Genomic DNA, 17,736 nt, shown 5'->3' with positions numbered 1-17,736 from the left:
CACGCTTGAACTTTGCAGTATCTTTGAGTAGTTACCTTAAAAATCGCAATTAAACTTTGCACTCCCAAGTGTGGTGGCTTCCCAAGTTAGTGCAGTTCCCTGAAAACACTCCTTTTTTTTTTTTTTTTTTCATGGGAGCAACAAAAATCTGTGCCACCCCGGTCCATGCCTCTTCCCAAAGACTTGGCTGCAGCACCAGGGCGTCCAGGCTGCAGCCCTGGTGTCCTGGGCAAACGGAGGCATCCAGCTTTTTTATTTTTAGGGGGTTTTGGGGGGGGCTTATTGCGACTTAAATCGTGTTGAGCAAAATATTAAACACGTAGGCGCATCCCTCAGCACAGAGCATGTGATGGGTTTAACACGCTAAACTAAATAATCTTGTATGAAAAAGCAAGGAGGTTGAAGAAGAATAAAACCCCCTCAACCACTCAGAATATTCTTTACTGCAAAAGAGCACTTTCTGGATGCGTTGCTTTTAAATCTCATTCTCTTTTTCTCTCAAAAATGACTGTTTAACATAAGAAAAAAGGCTACTTGACACAAAGCTTTTGTTATCCAGTTGATCAGCAACGTGCTTTAGATACTTGTAAGGGGAAAAAAGCCCCACAACAGACATTGATTTTAGAAAATCAATAACCAACATTTAATAAAAAGAACAGAGGAAACACAAGAGAGGAGAGGGAAACATTACGTGTAATTTTAATGTCTACTAAATTACCCAGAGATGAGGGGAAGGGGAGGTCTCCTCTGTGAGGACCACCTTAAATAATGACAGACACAAGAGTAAAGGGTGGTGGTGGAGGGGGAGAGACTTTAAAAAAAGATAACAAGGAACGGATCCTTGGGAAGCTGCTCGGAATATATTATTTTAGTTGGGGTTTTTTTGTAATACTAAGCCAAGCAAATAGATCAAAGACAGCACAAAGGGAAAAGCCAGTGTAACATAACGAACAGTTTCTGACTAAAATTCCTCTATCACTCCCCCATATGGCTCGACGCCTCCACCACAACAAGAAAAAGACACACACACACACTCACAACCTAGAGAGAGGGAAGGGAGGGGGGGCCCAGGATCATTTGTTTCTAATCAACATTCTCTTGTCTTTGTGTTTTTTTTTTGTTGTTGTTGTTGTTGTCGGGCCCCCCCCTCCCCTTTTCCTTCACTCCCCCCTCTCCTCTTCCACCTCCTCTCCACTTAAATGAAGTAGCTGAGCTATAAGCGCACGGGTTCAGGTTCACACAAATATCTTCCTTCCTCCGGCTCCTCGAGAGGAAAGTTGTTGCAAGTGGGGCCGGGATGGCCGGGCGAGGGGCTGCGGGCGGGGGGGGGGGAAGCTGGCGGCGGGGGAGAGGCTAGCGGCCGCGGGAGAAGGGAAGAAACTAAGGGAGGGACGGGGAGAGACGGGGGGGGGGGGGGGAAAAAAGAGAGAGAGACCCACACGAGGTGAAAGCTGCCAAATGTGAAATCAGCCCAGAACAACCGCGTCCCACTGAGCCCCGGCCCTCCGCGGCCGGCGGAGCCCGGGGGAGAGGGCGACTGTGGACAATTGGGCACCGAACTCATTAGTAGTATTAATTATTAGGGAGGAGGAAGTTTCGTTTTCGAGTCTCTAACAATAATAATTAAAAAAAAAAGAAAAATAAAAAGAGAAGAAAAAAGAAAAGAGAGCGAGTCGCTAACTCGGTGCCAGCCTGCCGCGGGGTTCTCACGCTGCCGGGTTTTTTCCCAGGGTCGGCGGCGGGGCCGCCCGCCCTCCGCGCCGCTCCGCGCCTCTCCGCGCCTCCCACCCCCCCCCCTCCGAGCCTCTCCGCTATCTCGGACCCTGACAGCGCCTAAACCCACCCGGGAAAAGCGGCGGGAGAACACGGAAGGGGGGGGGGGGGTTCCCGCGCCGCCTCCCTGCCGCGGGGGCAGCGGCCCGCCCGCTCCGCGCCCGCGCAACAAACTTTGGGGCGCGGCGGCGCGCTGCTACAACCCCCCCCTCCACACCCCCCCCCCCCCAAACCAAACCGCTACCTCTCATACATACACGCACCCCCACCCCCCCCGACTCCCACGCACGCGCTCCGTCCCCCGCGGCCGCGCAAACCCCCGCGGGACACCCCGCGGCCGCGCAAAACGGGGAGGCGGAGAGCGGCCAGAACCGGGCGGGAGCTGCCGCCGCTCCGCTCCGTTCGTGCCGGCCGGGCGGGCGCCGTCCCCGTCCCGTCCCCCTGTCCCCCCCCTCCCCGTCCCGCCGGCCGGCTCCCCCCCCCACCCCCCTCACCCTCCCCTTCTTCTCCGCGGCGGAACCGGCCGGAAAAAGTTTTTTTGGGGGGGCGGCTTACCGTTTTTCCTCCGGGGGTTGGCTTGTTTTCGCCTCTTACACCTGGGGCCATCCGCCATGATCTGCTGCTTCATTGATAAGAGTGGATCAGATGGCAGTTCGCATGGACTCGACTCCCTGATTCAGCAGCACGCAGGCTCTATGTAACAACCAAACACAGCAACAATGTGGGCATTGGTATATCCCATTTAAACGCAGGGCGCCAACGGGAACCCGAATTTGCACCCGAAAAGAACCCATCCACGCACACGGCGGGGTTTGCCGTGCCGGGGGAGGTGGGACGCAGACGGAGCGGGCTCCCCCCTCTCTCCCCAGCCGGGGCAGATTTCTTCTTTCTTTCTTTCTTTCTTTCTTTTTTTTTTCTTTCTTTCTTTTTTTTTTTTCTTTCTTTCTTTTTCTTTCTTTCTTTCTTTCTTTCTTTCTTTCTTTCTTTCTTTTCTTTCTTTCTTTCTTTCTTTCTTTCTTTCTTTCTTTCTTTCTTTCTTTCTTTCTTTCTTTCTTTCTTTCTTTCTTTCTTTCTTTCTTTCTTTCTTTCTTTCTTTCTTTTTTTTTCCCCTCGGTCCGTGCGTGTGTGTGCGTGTGTGTCCCTGCGTGAGCGTGCGTGTCTCTCTCTCTCCCCCTGTGCGTGTGCGTGTGTGTGTGTGTGTGTGTGTGTTGCACCAGCAAAGCAGATCAGAGACAAGAATTACATCTCAAATGAGTCATAACTCATGACCGTATGAGGGAATGCACAGCTTTTACAGTAGGCTGTTTGACTCAATGCTAGGCGGACCATTTCCTCCTAAAAGTACTTTAATTTGACATTAGAACTTGTTTTCACACGAAACGCAAGGCTTCTCTCCTTCTTCTCCTGCTTTATTCCTTTTTTTTTCCTTGCCCCCCCCCCCCCCCAGTGCACTCCAGTGATAAGAGGAGAGGGAAACATGGCTCTCCCCTGTCCTTTTGGGGCAAAGCACAGCACGGAGACCTCCCCCCCTCCCCCTAACAACGAGGAGTGTAATTATAAACCTCTGTCACCTTTTTAGTCAGTTTGACAATATTCAGGGTTTCCCCTGACCCTTAGTTAAACAAAGCTTCAGAGTGTCATTTTTTTTTTTCCTCCCCCCAGAAAAGAAACAGAAATCAAAACTACCGCTGTCAGAGTTTGCAGGCTTTCAGTTGGGGTGTGTGGTGTGTTGGTTTTCTGTGCTGGCTTTTTTTTTTTTTCTCTTTTTAATAAATAAAAAACCCAACTTGTAAACTTGTGGCGCTGCCCTGCGTGCTCGGGCTGTGCAGGAGGCTCTATCTGTCAAAGGGAGAGGGCAGGAGCGTTTGGTTTGCTGCAAGAACGCTCCTGAAACTCAGTCCACCTCGAAGAAGATGCTGTAGCTTTAAAGATGCTTTGACTCGAGGATTAGTTTAAACAGGGGGCTATAAAAGATGTAACAGATGCAAACTGTAAAACAAGGGCAATTAACCCTTGCTCTCCTGAGCGGGATCCCCCCTCGCCTTCGCATCTATTGTCTTCTCCTGCACTGGGAGTTTCACACAAAACCTAAAAATTTATTCCCTGCCTCAACAATTTCTTAATTTTAATTTTTTTTAACTAGTGGGTTTTTTTCTTTTTTTTCTTTTTTTTTTTCTCTTTCCCCCTCCCTTCCTTGTGTCTTTCCACTTTGCTGGAGCTTCACACCAGGACTGAACAGTGAAGTGTGTTGCTGCTAGGTCTTTTTATTCTGCCTGAACTCTCTTTTCAGATGTTTGTGGTTATCAAACCTGCTTGGCTAAAAATAAAAATAAAAATTAAAAATAATATGAATATATATATCTCCGAGCAGGTAAGAGGATGGAAATATTGAGGGAGTGTGTGCGGGGTCAGAGTGTTTACTCACACTCTCCTGCTTGGGATTCCGCCTGGGAGAGTGAACTGGGGGGTCTGTGGATGTGGATGTATGTGGCTGAGGAAGGAAGAGGCTGAGAAATGGGCTAGAAACTTTAGTATTTGCCAGTTATTCCCGCTCCCGGAGTGGGCAATGGTGGCATCACCGTGGCAGATCTGGCAGGGGATGGAGCAGAGAGAGGAGGACAGGGACCGAGGCGAGCCCGGACCCTCAGCCAGCCTCGGCAACTGGCGTTTTAATGCAAAACCACCAATGGTGAATTGTTTTAAATGCGTTTCCCTACCTTCCCTGCCCTTCAGCCTCCCGCAAAAAGTTGTCAATAATTTTAAACCTGCAGACCTCGAGAAGACTTTGCTTCCCAGAGGACCGGATAGCTTTTTAAAGTATTTTTTTTCTTTCTTTTTTTTTTTTTTTCATTTTGGTAAACGACTTTTAAGTTCCAGTCAGTACTTTCACTTCTTGCTTTAGGATCCCAGAAGCTAAGGTGTTACTTCACCCAGCTTCACAAAATAAAATAAAGAAATGAAAGTAACTATGCAGACAAAACAGCAAACTTTCTGGTTGGGGAAACACATCCTCCGCCGGGGAGCCCTGCCCGGGGCTGGGGCTCCAGCGGTGCCCGGCCCGGCTGGCTCTGCAGGCTCAGGGCGTGCAAAGCATTAACAGGTACCTGCAAACTTTCAGAGCTAAGATGTGAAACCTGAAATTAAAAGAGCAGGAGGTGGGTGGTGGGGGGATTATTTTTATTTTTTTTTAAATATTTTTATTTTTTTGCAGGAGGACCAAGTCCCTTCCTAACGCTTGTAACTTTTGCTGTTGCTTTGCAAAAGGCACCTCCCGTACCTGGCTGACAGGTAAGGGGAGCAGGGGTGGTGGTGGCACAGCCCCGGGCACCCCGAAACTGCTCGTCCCTTCCCGGAGCGGTACCGAAGTGACTTCAGGTTTCGGTTAAAAATAAAAAATAAATAAATAAAAAAAAAAGGTTTTTCACCCCAAGTATAAGCAAGCCAGAAAGCTAACACGCTTAAAAATAAAATATTATCGGAATTAAATAAGCCCGTTAGAGCGTGAGGTGGTGTGAGAAAAAAAAGAAGGGGAGGGAAAAAAAAAAAAAAAGAGGAGAAAATGGAATTAAATTCCGAACCTACCTGCGAAGTCTTGTTTGTAGTTTTGGCCAGAAATGGTGAGAAGAAAAAGCATGAAGAAGCCGCGAAGTGGAGGAGAAAAGGTGAAGGGAGATGCAGCTCCTGGAGAAATTGTAAAAAAGCCTTGCAAAGAGTTGTCGGAAGGACCGTTATTCCTGCTGGGCAGGTTAGGACTGATCTCTTTCTGCCACTCCAGGAAACACAAACCTGGGGACGGACTGACGTGTTACGCCTCTTCTAATGACATTTTTTTCTTTTTCTTTTCTGTAGGAGCGAGAGGAGAGACCCTGAAACACACGCCACCTATCTTTGTGGGAAGGGATAATTGAAGAGCACCAAACGTGAGCATCATGTGGAAACGTGATCGCCAAGTTTCTCTCTGGGAAAGGATCTGGGATAGATTATACCTTGAAGTCTCCGCGAACGCTTTAGCGGCAGAAATGCAATTCCACCTCCTCCCGCCCGCCCCCCGCCCCGCGCCCGCCCCCCGCCCCGCCGCTCCGCGCCCCTCCGCGCCCCTCCGCGCCGCTCCGCGCCCCGCCGCCTTCACCCCGCCGAAACTCACCGCATCCCCGGCCCCCTCCCCGGGGGCCTGCACCCCCTGCCCAGCGGCTGCACCCCCTGCTCCCACCCCACCCCTAACCCTGCCCGGCTGCACCCTCTGCCCCCCGCCCCCCCCACCCCGGGCGCATCCGTGCTTCCCCCCCGGCTGCATCCCCTCTCCCCACTGGGTGCGCTCCTGCCCCCCCCCCCCCCAACTTCTGCCCTCCTACCCCTCCGGGGTGCGGGTCTTGCCCCCACCCCCCCGCACCCCCTTCCCTCCCCCAGGCGGGATACCCCGCCCCCGGGCGAGATCCCTGCCGGATCCCCCCCCCCGCCAGGATCCCGCTGGATCCCCTGCCCCCAGGCTGGATCCCTGCCTGTCCCCCCCCCCCCCCGCCCCCCCCGCCATCCCCGGGCGGGATCCCCCCCCCCGCCCCGCCCCGCCCCGCCCGCGGAGCGGCGGGGGCCGCATCCTGCGCCCCGCACCGTCCCGGCTCCCAGCCCCGCTCCGAGCTCTCGCGGAGGGGAGAACTTACCCTAACATAAAGCCTAGAAACTAAACTCTGTTCGGGCACTGCAAATAAGCTCCTGGCTGACTCCTGCTCGTTTTGGTGCTGTTTTATTTTTATCCTTAACGCGTTTCTTTTGGGGCTTTTTTTTTTTTTTTCTCCCCTTTCATTTCAGCACACATCCAGGTTATTTGAATAGTCAGCTAAATCTGATGAAAAAAAAAAAAAAACAACAACCCAAACCCCGTGCTGAGATCTTACAGTCTATCATCTGTTTTGTTCACAGATATGGATCAGGGGTGAGATGGGCTCTCTTCCTGGCTCTGCTCCCCCTTGGAAGTAGCTGGATGGGCAGAGGGACGGCGCGGACGAGGAACGCGTGGGACTGAACTTCGGGGAGGTTACAAGTTTTTCACCTTTTTCAAGTATTAAAATTAAAATAAAATTACATATAGAAAAAAAAAAAAGAAGGAAAAAAAAAAAGAAACCCAGACTCCACCTTTGCACTGAAGGGATTGGTTATGCAAATATGGAAGGGGTTTCCTGGCAAATACAGCTTTCTACTGTATGGTTAATTAAATCATCACTCAAAAGCCTTCCAATGTGACGCTTCTGTCGTAATCCAATCAGGTTACGTAGGTCCTAAACAAGAAAGATATTTTCCACATCTGGAAGTCAGCAATTTAGCAAGTACTGCACATTATTAACCAATTCAGAGCCCACTTCCCAGGGGGATTTTCTTTTTTTTTCTTTCTTTTTTTTTTTTTTTTAAGTTTAAGTGTTCTTAACCAATGCTTTGCTGTTTTGTTAATCAAAAAGCTGGTTTACACTGCGCGTAATTGCGAACTAATATCGAAGTAAGCGAAGGCAGCCCGAGCTGGGGATGCTGAACGAAGGCGTTGATCTGCAAAGGGGGCTGACGGGGCTGAGCCTCGACCCGCTCATGCCCAACTCCCAGCACAACCCGCAGCCGTTTCTTCCTCTAAAAGAGCTCGAAAATAACCTCAGCGCAAAGATAAACTTCACATCTTGCCTACTTGTACTTTCCTTTCCGAAGGTAAACGTGGAGCTGCCCAAAGGGCTGTGTTCAAGAGCTGCGAAACAATTTCCCTCCTTTGACAAGAGTTAAATCTATTACAGCACTTTTTTTTTTTCTTTTTCTCTCCCCCTCCTGAAGAAAAACCGAAACAAATGGAACACTGATCCGACACTGTACTTTTACTTACATTAAGCTAAGATAAACTGCTCTTGAACTGTGCATTGAACGTGTGCCTAAAGCAAGGACTGGAATGCCAGCGACAGGCACCAGCGATTGCGCTCCAAAAATCTCCTGATCAGAGAACACCTTTCTGATGATGAAGCATGGCACAGGAAGGAAGGGGGACACCCCCCCGCCCCCCCCGCAATGTGTCTTTGCAGCTCAGCAGAGCCGCGGAGGGGTTTTTCCCCCCCCTTTTTTTTTTTTTTTTTTTTTTGTCATCTGTTAGTGAAATCTGCCCTGCCAGTTAGACGTGAGTGGGTGCCCCCGCGTGATGCAGGGCTTGAGGGGGGGGCTCCGGGGCAGGGCGCAGCCTTGCGGGGGGACCCCAGACCCCCCCGTCCGTCTGGGACACACACATACACACACACACACAAACAGCCACCAAATCCTCCCCCTCCGGGTGTCCCCCTCCCTAACCCCGATCTGCAGGTCCGTGTGAGGCAGGCAGGAGCACGGGGAGGGGGGGACGCAGGGTGCGCCCTGCCTGCGCGCTGCCTGCGCGCTGCCTGCGCGGGGTGCCCGCGGGGCCCTTCTCCCGGGTGCGCTAGGGCTGCCAGCCACGGAGCGGCTCAAAGCAGATCTGCCTGCAGACCTGGCCGTCTGCTGCCGCCGAAACCCGTAATTATGCAAAGGTGGGAACAAGGTTCTCTAATTTTTTAAGTTATTACCTTTATTTATATTTTTTTTTTCTGCTACGAGTTCGCTTGTCTTTGCTAAAAGTTTTATTGCCACTATTTGCACCAACATTATTTGCTTGCAGGACTTTCTTGCCTGTGCCTAAATATACCTGTAGATACAGAGACACATCATGCGCGCAGAGTGATGATATCTTAATGAAATATATAGCACAGTGCAAATATCCTGAAATCAGATTCGAGTATTATTAATTTGAATTAGATCCTCTCAGATCCAGAAGACACTGCCTATAAATCAAGGGCAGTCTGGCAATTCCTTGAAGAGCTAAACTGAATTTAGATGCATATGATAAAAAGAAAGAAAAAGAAAAAAGTGAATGCTAATTACTGACTCGCTCGATTTCCAGTCGCCCACGTTCTATATGAGAAAAAGGGAAAAAACAACAAACAACAAGTTCTCAATATAAATTAATCCCATTACGAATGCCTTACATATCGTTCATGCGTTTCCAGATTACAGAACGAGAGGATGAACCAGAGATTAAGAGAAACTGCAGCCTCACCTGCAATAGGCAGGAGTACCGTCAATGTTACAGCATTAAAATATATGTCTGCAGCTACACTAAAAAACAAACCCTCAGACCGTGTGATGATGCTCAAGGGCTTTAAGGAACATGTCGGTATTGCCAGATAATCCCTATTCATAATTTTGCAGACTGTTCTCTCAGCCCTCAATCTCACAGTTTCTCCAGCTCTGAAGTGCCTCAGCAGGGCTTGCATCGGAGCGATAAACTGCTCTGATCTTCGCAGGAGCAGCATAACACCCAACCCTATTACATGTTATTTTAACGTGGGACGTGGGGGTGGTATTTATTTTTTTTTTTTAATTTTTGGACGCTGAACATAAACATTTAGCAATCAGCTAAACCCTTCTGAGATGGATTTTAACCTTAATCCAGGCGATGATTTCCTGCCCTGCTCTGTACTAATAACGGGCGTGCAGCTTCTTTAGGAGATGGAAATAATGACAGCCTATAGATCCTGCCTTTATTGGGGTGGTGCAGGCAGCCTGGCTCCCAGCCCCCTCAGGGTCAGCATCCCCATGCAGAGCCTATACCTTGCTTTAATTTAAACTTTTGCAGACATGATCCCCTCTACCCCATCAGTTTAAAAACACACAGACCTAAAATACCCTCACAAACCCCAGCTCCCTCTTTGCGTAAGGCACCTGGTGCTATGCCTTGGACATGGCTTCTGGGGCACTTCTCTGGGTGCAGGTTTTCCCTCTTTTCCTCAAGTTTTCCTGTGTGGAAATGCAGAGAGGTGAGATGGGGGCGGCCGGGAGGTCCTGATGCAAACCTGCCCCTGCGATGCCACGGCGATGCCGCCTGCCTCCTCCTCCTCCTCAGTAGGCTTCCCTTTGTCCACTGAATCCATCGTGGTGGAGATACACCCCATGGAGACAACCCCTTCTCTCCCCCATCCCCAAGTGGGGCTGTAGGGCCAGCCGCGGGCAAACTCTGCAGCCAGGGGCTGATTCTCATGAGAAAGAGGCTGTGCAGGGAGAGAGATGCCCTGAGACCCTTTGAGACCCCCCCAGACATGATGGGCAGCGGAGGGGACCAGCTGCCAAGGAGGGCAGCAGGGCACAGGCCCTGGAGGACCTCAGCCTTCTGCTGAGACCTGCTGCCGTCGTGGCTTTGCGGGGACCTGGTGACATAGACTGGTGCGATGATTCACGGCCTTGTTTAGTTCGGCATGTTTGCTTTTTGCTCTGCGCAGGATGAGTAACAGGGAACGCATCTCCTGCCCATGTGGAAGGAGGAAACTCAGGGGGATAGCAGCAAAAATGCTCTAGCTGATAGGTTTCGACTAATATGTTTTAGAGGCTGGTGGAGATGGAGGTTTAACACCTCTAGGAACACATTAGCTGCTCTGAGGCTTTTACTTTGGGTCCTTCACAGCCAGGACTCTCCAATGTTTTCCCCAAAGTGTGGAACCCTTCCTACATTAGGGATTAAACATCCCCGTGTAGGGGACCCAGGCGAGATGTGCCCACTTGCAGCCGAGCCCGGGGACAGCATCCTTCCCTACAGCCCTGTTCCGCCGGGGCAGCGGCTGCTGCAAGCTCGGGGCTCCCCGTGGGTGCCAGCTGCTTCTCATGCACAGGTCTCTGGGGTGCAGAAGCTGCCCTCACCTTGGGAAAAAACTGGGAGGTTGCAAAGAACCCAAACCCAAACCAAAGAAAGCCAAAATGCTGGGGGTGGGGGGATTTTTTTCTGCAGTCACCTGTGGTGGTAGAAGAGAGGAGAGACTGGAATAATTAGTTTTTCAGGGCCACATGGGACTTTCCTCACTCAAAGATGCTGTGGGATACTTTTGTTCAATACAGGTGTCCTTATAAACCAAGGTTTAGAGAGCAAAGCCTTTTTTTTTTTTCCCATTTCCACATGGAGGAGAGGGCACGGAAGAGAGGAAGAAAGGGTCAGGGAAAGACTCTCCCCCCACCCGCTGGTGAGGTATTTGGGAAGAAACCTTTTGAATCAACATTCTCAAAGTTTTCAAGTTCCTCTGCGGAAAACCCATGTAGGGATAGGATACGAGCCAAAGGCAAGGGAAAAGATTGTCTGGCTTTAATTTATCTATCCCTGGGCATTTGTAACAAGGAGATCACTGTAATATTTAATCTCGTGCGAGTCCCTGCACGTTAAAAGTGAATCTCCCTCATGTTTTTGTTAATTTTGTCATTTATAAAGTCGCTTCTGACAGCCTAGAGCTGCTCAGCTCCTGTCCGCAACGCACATCCGTCTGTCCATGGTAGGAGAACAACACCCGAGGTCCCAAACCCACTCCTCGCACCGAGGGAGCGGAGCGAGTGGCTCAGGCGGCTGGGAGAGGTGGCGGCAGGTCGGCGGGCGAGCATCCCCAGTCCGCTGTCCCGCACCATGGGATGTAGATGGCTTTCCTCCTCTTCTGGGATGGATGCTGAAGTTCAGACGCATTTCTTGGCTCAGTTGGCAGTGATTAAAAGTCACTGCTCACTTTTGTTTATAGTTGGTTGTTTACTTTGTTGAATTTTTAAAAACTTGTTAGAATGCAATTGAACACAGATTCAACAGTATTTAGGCTTGAAAAATAAAGATGCATTAGAAAGATGCCTATTATGCTTCAGAATTATTAATTGACATTTTTATGATGAATAATTAATCATTTGAATAATTTTCGTATCTCTGATCTGAACACATATTTGCATATCTAATGTCTGATTTTAAATGTGGTTTCTTTAGTTGCATTCTCCCAGGACAAAGACACGAAGTAACATCCTAATGCAAACGTCTTTTTCTTTGCAGTTGTAGAAGTAGGTTTATTGAAATGTAAGTTTCTATCTAGTTATGAAGCTCTTAATAATCTATGCGTGGCATATATGCATTAGTAAGACCGTGAATCTTCTGGGTAGGAGCACGTTTAGGCCTCGTTTTCTTAAGTACAGTGTTAAGGTCCCCTGCAATAAGTACACGTTACTTAAAACCGTGTGGGGTTAAGCTAGGAAACCATAAAGAGATATCTCAGATACACAGTGTTCCCTTCTTATTCAAATGACACTTAGTGAGAAGACCAAAGGTTGTTTCAATTTGAGGTGTTTAAAATATCAAGAACTTTTTATATTCATTTTTACCGTGGTCTCCCAGTGAGACAACACCAGTATTTTCTTGTTATGTTTTAATATGCCGAAGTCATAGTTCTCAAGACCCACTCACCCCCCTCCCCGCCTTGCTCGTAGCTGGTGGCGATAAAGGAACACCACAGTCTGCAGATCAGTTATAAGCTGGTCAGCAAATAGGTGCAAGTAATGGTGCTTGTTGTGCAACCCCGCTCGGAGCTGGGTTGGTATGAGCACAGCTCAGCCACATGGGGAACAGAAAGGAGGAAGGGGCAGCTGGACAAAACCATGACCAGAAAGGTATAAAAATAAATATATAGAGAGCAATTAAAGGACTAGCCTCTGCTCCACTGCCCCTGACCACTGGTTAATTACTATAGTAGCACTGCCCGACTGGGACCCAAGGAGTTGCCTTCGCTTATGCCAGGTCTGAATTTGATTTCTTAAGAAATAAAGGCTTTTGAGAAATTTTATTTCATGGCACATTTAAATGTACAGGGGAGCGCAAACAGTCTGGGCTATTTGCTCCTTGTCATACTGAGGAACCAAGGCGAGAGGTGCTCTAAAAATACCTTAAATAGATGCAGTACTATTTATGTTTAGCAGATTAAAGAAATTACACCAAAATGGAGGCACAAATACGTGGTAGAGTTTAAACTTGCACGGTAGTGTTTAAACTTGCTTAGTTTGTGAAACGTAAAATTAAAACTTTTAATCTCTATTTTTTTTTTTTTTCCATACCAGGTAGTAAAAAATACGCCCAAAAGATACTTTTTTTTTTTTTTCATGGTGGAAGTATATTATATAGACTATGGTAACCTAGTGGGCAATATCTGACAGACAGATACTGTATAAAGAAACTGTGAAATGTAGTTCTCAGAACAGGCTGAAGTTATATTGAATAGGATGTTTAGCAGTTGCATATGCTCAGTGATAACAGATTTTTTTTTCCTGAGGTGGGGGGGTTGAATTTGTAATAGCAAAAGTGGCAAACTTGAGCAATGCTTGCAGCACGGAGGGCCCAGCTCTGAGCCTGGTGCCCAGACCTGCCATTGCTTTGGCCATGAGGGTGGTGGCAACGGCAGCAACCTCTCTGCAAAGGGACGAGGTGGGAACTGGGGTTAAAGTTCTGCTTTTTGGTTCTGAAAGTAAGAGAGAAAGCAAACATCCTTGAGACACACTCACGCTTCTTTGCAAAGGGAGAGATCCCTTTTGGGGTAGGGGTCACCCCTCGCCGTGGGCAGGAGGGGCAGCAGCAGTGCCGGGGTGGCGGCATCCAGTGCTGAGAGCATCAGCCAAAGCCCCTCGGGCGATTTTGTGCCTTCGTGAGGCTGATGGACAACTTTTTGATGGATTTATTAACCTGGAAAATGGAGATTTTTTGCTGTTTTGACCAGACTGAAAGATGAATATCAATTATACATTTACAGAGTAGCCCTTGGTCTACCTATTTGGGACTAGATCAAATTTACTTTTCCCTGGCTTCCTTAGTGCCTCACTATTTTTCCCCCTGACTACCGATTAAGCTAGTAGAGGTGAAGGTACTGGCAGGGAATCTGTGTGCAAAGCTGACAGTTTGATGGGCATCCAAAAATTTCAGTCTCGATCGATTGCCCCAACTAGTTCTTATCACCGCCGCGGGGAAAATATTTTCTTCCCTCTGTGACTTCAGGAGATTATCTGTATATTTTAAAATCTACAGAAACACAAGGGTGACAAAGACATTTAGAAAAGCCCAAGTGATTTGAAACAATTAGATATTGTAGCACAGTTTTCAAAGAAATTCCATGTTTACAGAATTACCCAATATGTAGAAAATTGCTGCCGTTATGTGAGTGGCTGCTGACCGTATTAGATACCAAAAGAAGCAGAGGCACACGTCCCAGCGACCCCTGCACACCTAAACTGCAGATTTACCCACGAACTGGCAGACATCCCCTTCGTCAGGGGTGGCATCGGACCTGCCAGTTCTTCTGTTTCCTTCCCTCCGACGATCAGCATCATCTCCAGCTCATCTGTGGATGGAGGCTTGGCCAACTGGCCCCTTTCCAAGCCCAAATCTTAGACTCCGGGTTATTAGAGCTGTCAAAAACAGGAAAGATTTTTTTTTTTTCCTTGCCATGAAAGTTTTCTCCAGGTTCTCACTTCCCAATTTATGTTTTAAAAATGTTTCTTGGGAAATTTCCCGACACCTCTCTGGGTCATTTGCTCTGTGGTGTTCCAGGTCAACGTCACATAAAAGGTACCGGCATTTGAACAAGTCATTTCCCCATATGGATGGTGTTAGGTGCATGTACACTCCTACCAATGCTTCTTACTATATCGCTTAAAACTTGCTCCAGGCAGCATCTAAACTATTTTAAATCTTACCATACTTTTTTAACACACATCAGCTATCCTGCTTCAAATCTCTGACAAGGATGTGAAAACCGCAGTGTCAGAACAACTGCTGCTCTCTTCTTGGATTCTGACAAGCAACCTTCAACCTGAAACCCTCTAAAAATGGCTATTTTTATCTTTTTTTTTTTAATTCAGAAGCAACTATATTGGCTGTATTCTTTTCCTCTGTTCTGACAGGTTGGAAATGGGTGCAAAAAAATGCATGAGGCAGAATATGGCAATATTGTTTGGTGTTCACCCAGTGGCTCCACCTGCCAATGGGCCTACCACAAGAAGGTTATGAATGGGTGTGATTTCCCAAATTCTGGGCTAGGGAAGATGCAAAATGGTCTTTAGAATAATCTTGGCAGCCTGGGCTGGCTTGCTGTGAGCATTGACGTCCTTGGCTCCCAGGAGTCAAGAATTGTAACTCTGGGTCTCCATCCCCGTGCCATAACTTGGCTGAGCCGTGTCATGCAAAAGTAAAGACATTTGCATGGATCCAGCACACTGCACATATTAGGAGAGTGATATTCATTGTTTGTCCTTTAATTTCGTATGTGGCATGGGCAGCAGATGCCGCTGAAGCCAACAGAGGTGGGAACAGGCCCACCACGCTCCCCACAAGATACCAGGATAATTGGGGCAGGGAACGGGACATTACAACTCCTGCACTCGGCGCTGGGGTGGCTGGTCCTGGGTGGAGAGGCCGGACTTGGTGGCAGTCATCCTGATGGCACCCTCCTACCTATCACTTGTCTTTGCAGGAGCATAAACCAGACTGAACGTGGCTGAACGTGAAAGCAAAATCAGTGAGATAACCCAGGGTTTGCTACACAGGTTGCTTTGATGGCCGCGGGAGCTGGTGGGGAGGTTCAGGGCAGTGAAGTCAACCCTGGATGACTTTATAACTCACCAGTACCAAGGACTCTGTTGGGGTGGCTCTCTACATGCAAGACCTCTTTCCCTAGAAAGCAGGGAAAGGGCAGACGTGGTGGAGCCCCGGCAAAACTAAACAAACCCAACCACGGCACAGCCTTGGATATCTGCTACTGGGGCAGGTGAGTGCCTGGGTTAGCTCCTGTGCCACCATCCACGCACCAGCTGTGCCTGGCACTGGTGTCTTTGCCTATGCCAAAGCCTGCCTGGTGGTGGCACTCATTTTTGGGGAGGATAGGAGCTATCAGTGAGGTCTGCGTCTGGAATTCGGGGGGGTACCATTTTGGAAGTAAGAATCAAGGTGTGAAAAGCCACGCCTGGTATTTTTTGTTGGAAAGTGGACAGGGTTAGAGGTGTGAGTAGTGGAGAAAGTGGTGCTGATCTACACAAGGCAGACAAGCTCTCCCTCGTGCCTCGTGGTGAGCAAGAAGAAATACAGAGCAGACACTGAAAACACTGCAAATATTTGTTCTCATTGTCAGATGTTTCTATAAAATCAGTTTTTACTGAATCACCGCTGAAGTTACTGAGCATTTAAATAAGCAGAGAGTGAGAAAAGCTAAGTCTAATTATATGTTTCATGCCATTTACAGAGGTTTCCAGGGGATTTTCTTTTAATAAAAGTGCAGCGCATCAAAAAGAATAAATCCTACAATTTTGTTATTTACAAATCAGCTGCTTCTGCCTCGAGCTGACAGACTTATCCTCCATCTTACACCCTTCTTTCCACCCTAAAATGCACCCAGGACATTGACATTTCTACTAATACTCTTCGAGTGTCTCCATACTATTTTATGCTCCTTACGTTGGTAAGCAAATGGAGTAGATGATGATCATCACAAAGACATAAACACTATTCTTAAAGAAAGATACAGAGAAAAAAACACAGCATTGGAAAGCACGCAACAGAGGTGTTTTCCAGATGAAGAGAACAAGTGCCTTTTACATGCCTGCCCACCAATTCCTGAAGCTTTCATATCAGAAGCCTGGCTGGATATATGATGTAATCAGTTAGTTAAAATGATTTACTAAAATACAAAGCCTTTTTGGTCATGAATTTTTATCCCCCTCACATTTTTTTCCACCGCCACAACAGCTCTGTCCCTTTCTGACTCCAGATTATTGAGCAGTTGACTTTCACCTTCAGAGCGTTGCATATCAGTCCCCAGGACCAAAACACGCCACTAATATTTTCTCTGCTATGTAATCTACTGATGCAGCACCTAACCCTGCAGCCCTCATCCGTGCTCCAGAGAGGACCGAGCCGCACCGAATCAGGCCCTTAACTTGCTCCTCATTGAGGCTACCCTCCATTTAGAGGTGAAGAAAAAAAATGACAAACCCCAAGCGGCTTCATTCATTCTTGGCCAGCTTGGCTGCTCTCATGATATAGGAGCATGCCGACAGCTTCGGTAATTAAAATGCTATGTGCAAAGGATACCAGAAAAACAAAGGCATGAAAATAAGATGGTTGCTCTCAAGTGTGAACATGCATTATACAGGCTACGTGTGCTTTATAGAGGTCTTAGGCTTGCCTTGCAACAGCCCTGCCATTCCCGGATGGGCCTCTTTCCTGAGCAGACGCCGTCCGTCGAGCCAAATCGCATGATTGTTTTGTGGTATGAATGCATGTGGACTGGGGACTAAATTAAGGATATTAAACTCAATTTCCTTAAGACACGAGCCAGATTTTAATACTGCAGCTGTCCAGAGGTGAAAGGGTAATGAGGACATGAGGAATTCCTGGATGGGAAAGGGACACTTGGCCCAACAAGTCTGTCCCCCTTCAAGTTTATTACAACACACCTCTCCGTGTTGTCGATATATCCTCCAGCCCTGTCTGCCTATATAAACATGTCTGGCTATCTTTTCTGTTCATTAATACTTCGGTTCACTCAGTGTTTTATTTGACATAATGCCTACTATGCTGTGAATTGGATAGCTCTACGTGAATTTACTGTTTATTCTTAGACCTTTCATTTTTAATTGGCATAATCTTTTTCTTCAACACAGAAGCAACCACTACTTCAGTTTTCATCCTAATTACGGAAATGTTAATGTTTAGGTCTTTTTTAGAAAGGATTAGGCTCAGCCTTCATTTATATCAAGCATCTTTAACAGCCGGAAACAACGATTGCTTCATATCTTATTCCTATTGAGTCACTAAAGTTCTTCTCCGGAAAAGGTGATCAAAATGGGAATTATTGGAGAAAATCTATCACGTTCCTTGTGCGATAACAGTTCTTTTGATTTGCAGGCTATCCTTTGCTGGAGTGTCCACATCACACTTTATTTATACTCAATTGGCATTGATTCAAAATCGATGTTTGACAGATTCAGCACAAGTTTTAAGGTGGAGCAGGACTTTTGGTAGTCAAGTATTAACTTATAATGATCTCCTAACATCAAGAAACAGCTTTGAAGGCTGGTGAGAGGAAAAAAGCTCCCAAGAAATCA

At 47.9% G+C, this 17,736-nt stretch overlaps 1 protein-coding gene and 1 long non-coding RNA gene across 4 annotated transcripts in view; one reads left to right on the top strand and one right to left on the bottom strand.

The window, feature by feature from the left end:
• Positions 1-5,453, bottom strand: part of ZEB2 (zinc finger E-box binding homeobox 2) — a 114,579-nt gene extending 109,126 nt beyond the window's left edge. The window contains exons 1-2 of one of the 2 annotated variants that reach the window (XM_075092790.1): positions 5,356-5,453; positions 2,329-2,466 (exon numbers count right to left, since the gene is read on the bottom strand). In XM_075092790.1, the coding sequence (XP_074948891.1) occupies positions 2,329-2,401 (73 nt within the window). In that variant the 5' untranslated portion in view covers positions 2,402-2,466; positions 5,356-5,453. Of the gene's footprint in view, positions 1-2,328; positions 2,467-2,575; positions 2,752-5,355 lie in introns of those variants that run through there. The other variant, XM_075092791.1, reaches the window with a different exon arrangement.
• Positions 4,660-11,430, top strand: LOC142057209 (uncharacterized). Of its 2 annotated transcripts, XR_012660579.1 has the most exons (5): positions 4,731-4,873; positions 4,985-5,518; positions 5,623-5,693; positions 6,691-6,804; positions 11,122-11,430. It is a non-coding gene; the product is annotated as an uncharacterized LOC142057209 (long non-coding RNA). The 2 variants fall into 2 exon arrangements; XR_012660578.1 differs by lacking the exon at positions 11,122-11,430 and having other exon boundaries at positions 4,660-4,873.
• The last annotated feature ends 6,306 nt before the right edge of the window (positions 11,431-17,736 follow it).

Source organism: Phalacrocorax aristotelis, chromosome 5, assembly GCF_949628215.1.
Source record: "Phalacrocorax aristotelis chromosome 5, bGulAri2.1, whole genome shotgun sequence".
Taxonomy (NCBI): domain Eukaryota; kingdom Metazoa; phylum Chordata; class Aves; order Suliformes; family Phalacrocoracidae; genus Phalacrocorax; species Phalacrocorax aristotelis.
This window is presented reverse-complemented; position numbering and strand designations above follow the sequence as displayed.